Source organism: Hypomesus nipponensis, chromosome 8, assembly GCF_054491055.1.
Source record: "Hypomesus nipponensis isolate SF chromosome 8, ASM5449105v1, whole genome shotgun sequence".
NCBI lineage: Eukaryota > Metazoa > Chordata > Actinopteri > Osmeriformes > Osmeridae > Hypomesus > Hypomesus nipponensis.
This window is the reverse complement of record NC_140368.1, coordinates 10,579,578-10,591,624: the sequence shown is the minus strand read 5'-3', so window position 1 is coordinate 10,591,624 and position 12,047 is coordinate 10,579,578. Positions and strand designations below refer to the sequence as shown.

Below are 12,047 nucleotides of genomic sequence, written 5' to 3'. Positions count from 1 at the left end.
CCCTCTCAAAAGCAAGGGATGGCAGTGCACCTCTCCCCAGTTCTGTACCCTCAGTGCTTCTAACCAGCTTTAGTCCGTGAATGGGAGTCTATATAGGGAAAGGCTGATGGCGCAACAGCTGCTAATTCTTTTTAATCCTGACATATCTCCTACTACTTACAGATTGTTTCCAATGGCAGGCATGAGGCAAGCATGAGGCAGAGGGATTGCTGGTGAGATTAGCCAGCGTTAGCTCCTCCTCCACTGTTTACTCTGGCTGCTAACTCTCCTCTCACTCCTTCCATGCCTCCCGTTTTCACATAAATGGATTAACCCCTCCGCCAAAATGTCCCCAGGCACATTGAGAAAACAATGTAAGTTATTTTCTTTTGTTTGTGTTGTTGTAGTGTTGGTCGATGGGTAGATAGTCTAATGGGCCAGACAGAGCAGGGTGTGAGGGCTTGACAGGGTATATCCTTGGGCCCGAATGGTGTGACTCAGTCAACAAATAATCTGACAGAACTTTTCATGCATATCATTGGGTGGTTCTGAGCCTCTTACAGGTGCAAGTTAATGCACATACTTCCCCGGCCCCATGTTGCTGGATGCAGAGCGAGCGTACAGAACAGGAATGCTCACCTCTTCACCCACTTTTTCAGAATACTTAATGTCCTGTTCTTATACAGTAACCTACGTAAAAGGCATTGACATTTATTGCCAAGACGTTTTCCTCTCAATATGGTGTGTTTTGAAGCAATAAGTAATTGCTCCATCAATTGGAACGTCTAATAGAGTGGTTGTGATATATTTTTCTGCTTTTTACAGTGATTGAAGAGTTCCCCTGTAATTCCACCTCTAGTTAGCAATCTAATGTATATTATGGACTGGGTTATTGCTGCTTGGAAGCCCTCTAAAGCAGTACATATCCACGTTAGCCTCATGAAGCTTATCCTGCTCATGCATGCACAGTTGCACAGCAATTTTGTGGATCCCATAAAAATCCCAAATCCCATGTGTATGTAAACTCTTGGTTCCCCTGTGGGTTGGCCCTGCCATCAAAATTAATTGTTATTATCCTTCCCGCTCCATTTAAAAGCCTCTTTTGTCTTTTTTGTCATGTATTTAAGTATTTTACGACGTTGACATAAACCTAAGCAGACTTTTTATAGGAATATTACACCAAGAAAAAAGTTGTGTAAGTATTGTCGTCTGACTTCTTGCTCATAGTGCCTCGTTACAGTTCAAAGTACGACAAGGGTTATCAGCAGTACCCTGCGACTGAGGAGGACATGACCACCGTCTTGGGATGGTTGAGGGCCATATACTGTGTTGCAGCCAATTGATTTGATATTACTAAACGTATACCGTGGACCTTCCTGATCGTTGTTAGTGAGGTGATGGGACACTTTTGAAAGATGACCTATACAACGTCTTGTTTTTCTTCACATATTCAAAAATCATCCATCCAGTATCCAAAAGACGCTAACTCATCCAGTGATTATATTTCAGGTCTTCTCATCTAGTGAATAATATGTGACATCCAATAAACTTTTAGTCTTCTAGTCCTGGCATATAACGTTCTGTAATATAATTTTGGTTTTGGAATGAAGTAAAATGTCTTTTGCAGTTTTTCTGATAACCACATTTTGATTACCTCTGCAGCTTTATTCCATTCCCGTCTTGTTGATTAGAAACCTTTCTGTGAACTCTCCAACCGGTTATCTGCATGTGACTACTTTTCTTTTTGTATTATATATTTTGTGGGGCATTGCTGCCATTATTATTTTTCCAAGTGTCAGTGTAGAGTGAAAGGAAATGTAAGGGAGAGAGCGAGCACAAAAGTGCCTGGGCTGGATTCAAGGCTGAGGTGATAGAATATATGGTATGCATACTCATCCAGTGAGCCGCCAGGGTGCTCTGTTATTACTTTGTTCACTTCACACGTGTGTGTGTGTGTGCTGGTGGGAGAACGCCTCAAGGATGTGGACACGCTTCTTAGCGTCTTCTTCATCCTCTTTGTGCCTTCATGTCCGTTTTATCAAAGTCCTTTGTAGATTTAATGTGACTTGCCAAAATGCAAGAAAGCTTTTCAAAAGAAAGACATTACAGAGTTTCAGAGAAACTGCTGGTTTTTGGCTTTCTGGTAGTTTGTGTTGCAAAAGTCTGCATAGGTGTTTCTCAAACCAGGTGTCTTGCTTATTACTCATGAATTGGCATTCAAATAAACTTCCAACACAAAATAAAGTTCTTGGCTGATGTACACAGTTTGTACTTGAACAGAATACCCAGTACACACTGCAAGCATCCTCGGGGGAAAGGTTTGCAGAGGAGTGTGACATAACATCTGCAACGTTACTGCACTGTTTATTCAGAACTATCGCCAGTACTTCCTGTCATCCAGTGTGTCTGTTCTACCTCCTCAGGAGATCTCTGATGAAGATGTTTCCACAATCAGGGAAATCCATCGTCTTCGACAACTTCCCAGACCCGTCCGACACCTGGGAGATCATCGAGACTATCGGGAAAGGGACTTATGGGAAAGTCTACAAGGTGCTGAACAAGATCGATGGGAGCAAAGCGGCCGTCAAGATCCTAGACCCCATCCATGTAAGACGTGTGGCATTTTGGTACTCAGTGAATGTCAGTCTTATCAGTTTGTGAGTGACATCCTTTTCCCTGTGAGGGTTTATAAATCCTTTGCAACCCAAAAACTTGCCATACCTTTAGGCCACAGAGCTGACACCTGATGAGAAAGAGAAATGGCTACTCTGGGACTGTGCAATCGTACACCTCCTCCCTGCTATCACTGTCTTCCCCCCTCTCTCTCTCTCTCTCTCTCTCTCTCTCTCTCTCTCTCTCTCTTTTCTTTTTCTTTTTCTCTCTCTCTCTCTCTCTCTTTCTTTTTCTTTTTCTCTCTCTCTCTCTCTCTCTCTCTCTCTCTCTCTCTCTCTCTCTCTCTCTCTCTTTTTCTTTTTCTCTCTCTCTCTCTCTCTCTCTCTCTCTCTCTCTCTCTCTTCTCTCTCTCTCTCTCTCTCTCTCTCTCTCTCTCTCTCTCTCTCTCTCTCTCTCGCTCTCTGTCTTTCTGTGTTCCTTTCTCTCCATCCCTCTTTCTGCATCCCTCTCGTTGCATCTCTCTGTTCATCCATCCCTCTGTAGCCTCTCTCAATGAACGCATCAAGGTCATTGTAATCATATCAAATTAGGTCTTGTTACCCAGCAATCTTTAGCATTCAACCATTGTCTGCCATTTCTTAGGACCCATTTACTGTAACGTCTGAAATGATCTAAAAGACTAACAATGTTGCAGCCTTTCCATTTTTCGGTATTCCGTCCATTTACAAAGCATAAGCCATGACTTAAGTTTAAATAAACATGTGTTGACAGACCATCATGGTACATTCAATATCATGTCTGGGTTTTTTTTTAAGGTAAAATGAACTGCACCAGTCACCTAGACTGTTTTAATTAGGATACATTTTCATCCATTAAATTGGAACCTCATCATAATCATCGTCTCATTAGACATGAAAGAGCTTGCTCCTTTTTCTCATCATTAAGGCATAATCATCTACGGGCTCTCTAAAAGAAAAATTGTTTTAATCAATCGGTTGATCGGCTTCTGCAGGAGGAACCAGTAATTCTGTTGAAACTTCAGTCGGGTGATTCACCAGGCACAGATCTGTAGTGGGATTCTGCATCTCAAACCAGCCCGTTTATCTCTTTCAAACAGTTAGGCTTCAGTATTTGAGGAAGCTTTCTCTCCAGCCCGGAATGTTGTTTTGTCTGTGTCATTCTGAGTGCCATCTAAACAGCTGACCTGATCAAGGACAGAGGACACATGTTTTAGTGCAGTGATGTTCACCTTCAAATGACCCTATGTACTACTTCTAAGAATACAACATTGCCACTGTTGCCAATATCTGGCTTCAAAAAGTATTTCCACAGTAACACGTAACAGCAATCCCCTTGTTTTGCAGGATATAGATGAGGAGATTGAAGCAGAGTACAACATCCTCAAGGCCCTCTCAGACCATGCGAATGTGGTCAAGTTCTTTGGGATGTACTACATGAAGGACTTGAAAAATGGCGACCAGTTGTGGCTAGTACTGGAGGTAGGCATTTGACACACAATGACACATCACCTAATCAATACAACCATGTGGCATTTGACACACAATGACACTTCACCTAAACAATACAACCATGTGGCCAGATCAATAGTAGAAGTTTATAAGTCTAGTTTTACATTTCATTTACTGTTTTTTTTCTCTATTTCCAATTGCTGTGAATGCACCCTTAGGATTGCTGCTCAATTTACGTTGTATTCTGTGCAACACATTCATTAAACCTCTATCCGTTAGTGGTATTGGTCGTTCTGACCAACCTCATCAACATGACAGTCCCTGAGCCACATGCGTCTCACCCTGATTGGGTCTGACCACATACATTTGATCCATTTAGCTCACAGCCAAGCAACATGCATGTGGAGTCAGTGACTGAACAAGTGGAGGACGTTACACAACGGTCTGAGACCCAGCAGGGGGTCTGGACCCCTGGTTGGGTTCGTAGGAGGCTACTTAGCCTCAGGTCGGAGCCTAAGGTCTGGTATCGCTGGCTCTACCTGCACCGTGCTGAGTGAAGCACTTTGGGGATTTGGCACACGTCTGTGATTTCTTTCAGAGCTGCTCTTGTGTGGCGGAGCGTGGACACTATTCTAAGACCTGGGCTCTAAGACGCTGGGGTTTTAGAACACGCCTCTTTTGGTTTGGATCCTGGTGTTTGCTGGGATGTTGGCATCATCGACTCTAGTGTCTGAAAAAGCATTGTGTTACTGTGCATGATTTCAGTTGCACTCTTGGTCGGCTCGAGAGCCAATGTCATTGATATGACTGAAGTAGTGCACCTCATGTAGGGCAAGAAAATAATCAGGTGTTAGCGTTCCTGGTAAAGGAAAAGAATGATTCCATGATGATGCAATGGCTGGAACCAGGTCATATTTCAAAGCACAGCTCAAGGGGACCTTGGTTTTGTTTCCTTACATTTGAGAGGACGATGTGGCCCTCCCATCATATTTCATTTCCTCTTAAAGCCCTTTGAAATGTCAGCCTCCAGACAAAAGGTGTAATAGAGGTCAACCTGCTCCGACAAAAGGTGTTTGTCGGGGTCTGGTGAGGCACAGAGGGTTCCTTTCTTTGTGCCACCTGACCTTTGACCCTCTTGTTTGTGCTCTGGCTGGAGAAGACAGAGAGGCTGGTCCAGATATCTAAGTGACTGGTGACTGGTCCGCCGCCTCACCAGGCAGGAAAAGGAAAACACAAAAGGCCAAGAATCACACCTGGAGTCTGTCCTGACCTCAGACGGCAGCAGTGTTGGGTGTATAGACATGTGTGTGTTTGCGTGGAAGTGTCTGTCCGCGTAAGAGTGAAAGCGTGTGTGTGCGAGTGGGTCTACTTCTGCGTTTTTGTACGTGTTCTGGTGTGTGTACGCTGTGAGTCACATCCACTTCATGCAGGCAGTCACCTCTACAGTAAAGTGCCCTGGGGAAGAAGCTCTCTCAGCTTGCGTCCCCAGTGCTGATGCCATCTATGCTATTATGTTCTGTGTTCTGTTTCCATTACTTTAGCCTGTGTTACAAGCTGAAATATAAGGTCAGGTAGCAGAGGAACCCAGCTCACATATTTATGTAATCCAAGCACATAGAACACAGCAACAACATTAGCATCCGAACTCCACCCCCATCCCAGCCCCACCACACCCCTCGTGTTCCACAAGCCCGGAGGATAGCTTTTCACATCGCCAGCTTGTGTTTCTGTCTGCTTTCTTTAACGTCCTTCACAGTGACCTTTTTAAGGGCTGTAATATTAGCTAACTTAGTTCATTTCCCTGGCCTCTACCATTTACAGAATGATAATTCAAGAAACCTTTACAGACAGTGTGAACAACAAGCATGCTAACCAAGGGCTTTATTGTAATTCAACTTTGAGGAGCAGCACTGTACCAATTCTGACTTTTGTTTAAAGTCGGACTCCCTGAAGTATTCTGATATATAAGTCTCAGAAGCAGGGCCAGTGTTTGGGCATTCTCAGCCAGCTTTGCTGGTTTGTTTACCTCCTATTTCACCAGAGTTTTGCATATCTGTATGCAAACTCTCTTGATTCAAATGTTCTCAGGCAGCTGTCCAAATCTGAGGGCTTATCCTCAGGCTGAAATCACTGCCTTCCAGACCTGCTGCTAGATGCCTTTTTTTGTGACCATGTGTATTGCCGACCAAAATCAGTAATAAGTGCATGTGTGCGTGCATATGTGTGTGTGTAGGTGGTGTAAAGAGGTAGGGTGGGTTTGGGAGCAGAGGTAGGGTGGGGTGGTCGGTTGGGATGGAGTCACCATGGTTACTGTCCATCTGTCTAAAGAGTAATTTTCCATGTCGCCGTGCTGATCAGAGGAGCCCCTCTCTGCAGTGTGCGTGGCTTTCCCTCATTATGACGAGGATCCGCACAAATTGCATCCTCCACTTTGTGCTCACGGCCCCCATCTTTGTGCTGTGCTTCTTCCTGTTAGCGGATGTGGGCTGAGATGAGTGAGCTTTCATCTATTGGTCCCCAATCTGGGCCCATTGAAGTCCAGGGACCTCAAGCTTGTATTGAAACTTCAAAGATGACATGGATGTCGCCAATGTGATACTCTAATTAAGACTTGTGTCAATTACGGACCTGGGTTTCTGATTTGTTGGTTCATGTGGCCTTGGTAAACTTGGCGACAAGTGGCACTGTATCTGGAATGGCTTTCCGTCTTTAAAAACAACTTCTGTATCTTTTTTATGCATTATGCAATATACATCTCCAATATGCAAACCAGCCTTTTAACATGAAAACATGTGTATACAATATATAATTTTTTGTGTGAAACTAATGGCCTTTTCAGTAGCTTATTAGTCACAAATGTATATTGCTGCTGATGCTGATTAAATGTTGCACTTAAATGTTGTATTTTTTATTGTGATCAATAGGCCACCAGTAGAAAACTATGTAATAAGGTCTAAATTGCATTGTGGTCATCTTCTGTAACTCAGTCACTTCTGTAACTAAGTCATTTTTGGCTACAGTCAACATTCCTATATTTTGCATGACTTCTGATATATCTGCTTATTCCTTAGCCTTATGTAAGGGATAATGCACGATGAGATGTACAATGTTCCATAATGAATGATGCGGAGGCATGAACTGTCGGACGCCCAGGTAGCTACACCTCAAAGGGCATTATCCCGCTTATACTATGGTCACTTGCCAACAATTTTTTTTTTACAAACATTAATTTATGTTTTCATGCGTTTTGCAATAGAAATCTAAGGTGTTTTTTTTATTTTTACGTTAGCCAACACTGATATTTCTAGTCCACTCAGCTCATAGAACTAACACCGGCTTTCCTTTGGCTGAGCTAGTAGCCCAAAAGCTAACATTACGCTAGCAAGATTCAAAAGCAATAACATTGTGTACGGTTGACAAACAGTAAATATTATTTTACAGTAACCTATGTTTGACAAAAGGATTAGCTAGCTAACCAGCCATGTCACTGTCCCAAAATCAATATCCAGATTTTCACGAACAAAGTAGCTATCGGCCATAGCCTAGTTCTAGTCTAGGCTACCGCCGCAGCCTGTGTAGCGAGTTGAAGAGCAAATGGATGTGAGATGATCGCATCAAGTTTACATATTCTCCAAACAGTAATTATAATTTGACAGTATGTTTAACAACAAGACTATCCAGCTATCCATGCATGTCAATGTCCCCAATTCAAATCAAGATTTTTAAGAAGAAAATAATAGGCATGTCGTATTGTCTGGGTGAATACTCAATCCTGGTTGCAGGGGTCTCCATTATCGGGTGATAACGGACATTGCAGCAAAACTGTCTTTTCACCTTTCTAAATTATTCCGCTGGTTACACAGGAGCCTGTACAAAATATCTGAAATAAGTAACCATAACAACAGTGACGGAGTCAAAGCCTCCATTTACAATTTTGAAAGACTTTGACAAGCTAACTTGTATTTACAACAATGAGTGATGAGTCCACAGGCTGCGGCCATAGTGTAGCCTAGTAGCTAGTGTATGGCCGATATTGTTTGTGAAAATCTTGATATTGATTTTGGGACAGTGACATTGCTGGTTAGCTAGCAAATCTTATTGTCAAACATACTGTAAAATTACATTTACTGTTTGTCAACCGTACACAATGTTATTGCCTCTGACTCTAACTAGCATAAAGTCAGCTTTCGGGCTAATAGCTCAGCCAAGGGAAAGCCGGTGTTGGTTCTATGAGCTGAGCGGACTATAAAATATTGGCTAATGTTAAAAAACGTTTGATTTATTTTGCAAAACGCCTGAAAACATAAATTAATGTTTGTAAAAAAAAATGTTGGCAAGTGACCATGGTATAAGTGGGATAATGCCCTTCGAGGTGTCCAATATCACCTGATAATGGACTCTGCAGAACGTCAGATGGTTCACGCCTCCACATCGTCCATTATCAGGTGATATTGGACACCTAGTCGGGCATTATCCTTTACATATTTACAACGGTGAACAGACTGATTTGCTGCAACTAGCCTACGTAGTAGGTGTCCCTATATCACAGGATAATGGACACCCCTGCAGCCAATCAGAATCGAGTATTCACCCAGACCATGGTATAAAATTTGAAATGATTACTTTTTCAACTTTCTTGTTTCTTACTATCATTACACATCTGTCCTGCCACCTGTGAAGTGTGTTGAATGACCCAAACAATGCGTTAAAATAGCCCAGGTTGTTTTTGTCTGTGTCTCAGTGCAAATTGTGACTCGGAGCTGACTTGACCAACAAGCATGCCTCTGTATTTTGTAACATGACGTGGTTAGAAAGGCTTGTACCAGTATGTGCAGACCTAATGTCGGCTTCCTGACATTTGTAATTAATCAGCTGTTGAGAGAACATAATCCAATCACACAACCCAGTCACACTTTAAAGTATAGGCATTACTTTAGAGACTCTTAATGTAGATAAATAGTTGGAAACCTGTAGCGATATTTGTTTCAATTATATTAACACATTATATTAAGACATAGGACAGTTATTTAGACAGGAATCACTATGATAGGCCAAGTTAATCGTCCAGTCACTGAAATGAACTAGAGTAGATGAATTAGCTGGACACTTAAATACCTGATGGTGGCATTTAATCAGTGATGGCGGTGGCCCTATTTCCTTGAACCGACCCAGTAAACACATCTGATGGTGGTGGATGGAAGAGGAACTATAAGTCAAAAATAGGTCACATTATTTTAGCTATTTTTTTTACTACGGTTGTTGTCCAGTTTTGTGTAATTTGGCAATCAAAACATCCCTTACCACTCATCTTTTTGAAAGCTTCTAAAGCAACTGTCTTTCCCCTGACCAGCTCCAGTACACCTCAAAGGCAAACCATCATCAATTGACAATGAGGTTTAATATGACATTGTTTGTAAAGGCCTTTCATTAACCGCTGTAGGAAAGTAGACACCTCATTCATTCCAGAGTGAACGATAAGGTCGCAGTAAACAAAGGGGGAGTTTAGCTCTGGACTGGGCCTAGAATACATGAGTGCACACACACACACACACACACACACACCACACACACACACACACACACACACAAACAAGCACACAAACACACTTTTGGAGGTAGGCTAACTTTGAGTTTGAGGGATAAAGTCTATTCACTTGGAGATTTGATGAAACACTGCACCTGTGTGACATTAGGGCAGTCTTATAAGCTATTCTGCTGATAACCTCCCCCTAACCAATATCCATTTTAAATCTGGGTATGAGTGAGTGGGCATCCCCATTCAACTCTTCTTTATATTTGTTTGATCTATTTCTTCCACAGGTCTTTGATCTGTTCCAATAATTTACATGACTAAACATGCACCTGATCTGCTGTGGTAAATATCCTGCTCTGTCCTTGGTTTTTGGTTCCCCACAACCAATTATATCTGAAGACTTTTTATTGAAATATAATTACTCTATGTTCTTTTTGAAGACATCCTATACCATTGTGTAGGCTGGTTGCAGCTCATTTAAAGGTACAATAGGTACATTTTTTCTGAACAAAAAAAGAAAAGTTCTGTCCCCTATAAACATGTTGTGGAAGTTAATGAGGCCGTCTGAGAATTGTTTAGTAACACAAACAGCTCAGTTCCAGTGGAATGTCAATTGCAAACTTTGAAACGGCCCGCTACTTTCCAACCAATTATTTTCCAGCAATTCTGTTCCAGCCAATCGCCTTCTGCAAGGAGAGTTTTCCTCCTTGGCTTATTTTATGAAACCACTGTCGAGGAAAGTGCAGAAGTTCAGACAAGATTCTGGAGGAACCGTTTCTCGTATTATAATTGATTTAGTTATATTTCCTATTATAGGCAGTAATGTCTGATTGCAGCCATAATATCGCTAAACCTAAATTGATGCATCATACTAAGCATTGTCGTCATTAGGACTCTGTCCGATGGGGGCGTTTATAAACTAAGATGCTGAATCATCCAGGGATTCGCTAGATTTACTGGTCGCACCCACTTTGTATCCTCTAATTTATATAACACCTTTAACTAGCCTACTCCTATCACCATGTATTAGCATTTCAATGTATCCCTTCTCTTTTGATAGTGGGGTATAAATAGCTGACTGATAAAAATACTTTTAAAGCCACAGTCAGTCTGGAAGACGAACCTAGTCGGTGATGGCAGTCGCATTATCCCTGAGTCTCATCTACATCCACGTGAGGAATGATGTTGACGCCGTCTGAGGCTGACAGTAATTATGTGCCCACACTGTCGAGGCTAATGAGAGGTAATGGGCATGATTTAAAAAACGTTTGCCCATCCCTGACATTAGACTATGAGGAATTTTCACCTGTAGGTCATGTCTTGTCTTAGCCTGGCTAAGGCTAAGGCTTCGTCCCACCCAGAAAAAAATGTGGTTGGGAAGTTGGGTCTGGAGGGTCTCCTATTGGGAACAACTATATCAAACCAAGATCTGGGCGGACCAATGAAATTGCCAGAGCTGGCTTTATACGATGATGGACAGATGATCAACAGTAACGTAATCAACAACGTCACAAAAGAGCCCTTTGGTTGAATTTGTTTTTCAACAAACAACATATTACGTTGCTCTGATTGGTTGTAGGTCTATCCAATTGAGCAAAGAGGCATTTGTTTTACGAGTTCGGTTGCAACACACCCCATAGTCACAGCCCAACAAAGAGTTTTCAGACTCATATTCTGACTAGAATTATGAGTATGACAATTTCAGGCTAGTCTTGTCTAGTGAAATCAATGAAATATAAACTCATAGTGGCATGTTGTCATGTCTATCAGATGTAATCAATTCTTCTTCAGGACCAAGTGTGGCGAGCGTTGGCAAGGACAAGTGTGAAATGTAACACGTGTCCAGTCTGCAGGGACTGTGACTGCTTATCTACACTTCCGAAATCATCAATGCGTGCATTGAACATGACAACGTAGGCCAAAAACTGCGGCTTACCGTTTAGCGAGTTTAATGCCAGCCAGGGCAACAGAGCTTCACCCATTAATATGAGTGTGCCTTCTCGCCCTGTGTAATTTAATGATGACAGGTGATCCCGGTAGTGATATGGCTGACGTCAGGCTGGGCTCAGTCTCTGTCTGGGAGCGCTCTCCGATACGCTCTGCTCATCCGCAGTTTGTCTGCCAGTCTAATGGGAGGTCGAGGCAGGGTCTTCGAGGCAGTGATGAAGCCCTACCTTGACAGCAAAGATACATTTTGGATAGACGGACAGTTGTGTAGATGAAATGCTGAAAAGCTCTGTCAAGGTCAAACCAGGGAAAGTTTGAGGTCTTTCTGTCTCTGGCATAATTTAGAATAACCCACTTCATCGCAGTTATCTTCCTGCTATTTCTGCTTTTTTTCATCTTTCTTTTTCAATAGAGTAGCCTGATGAACTGTGGCTAGAACGAACAATTGACAGGCCCCTGTGGTTAGCTCAATTATCTGTAGGCCAATACAACTGAGGTGATATCAC

The 12,047-nt window shown here is 42.4% G+C and overlaps 1 protein-coding gene across 3 annotated transcripts in view; it reads left to right on the top strand.

The window, feature by feature from the left end:
* Window positions 1-2,409: 2,409 nt before the first annotated feature.
* The window catches only part of myo3a (myosin IIIA), a 40,507-nt gene continuing 30,869 nt past the window's right edge, over window positions 2,410-12,047 (top strand). For 2 of the 3 annotated variants that reach the window (XM_084702911.1, XM_084702912.1), the window contains exons 1-2: window positions 2,410-2,586; window positions 3,957-4,091. In XM_084702911.1, coding sequence (XP_084559037.1) covers window positions 2,413-2,586; window positions 3,957-4,091 — 309 coding nt within the window. In that variant the 5' untranslated portion in view covers window positions 2,410-2,412. The remainder of the gene's footprint in view (window positions 2,587-3,956; window positions 4,092-12,047) is intronic. The other variant, XM_084702910.1, reaches the window with a different exon arrangement.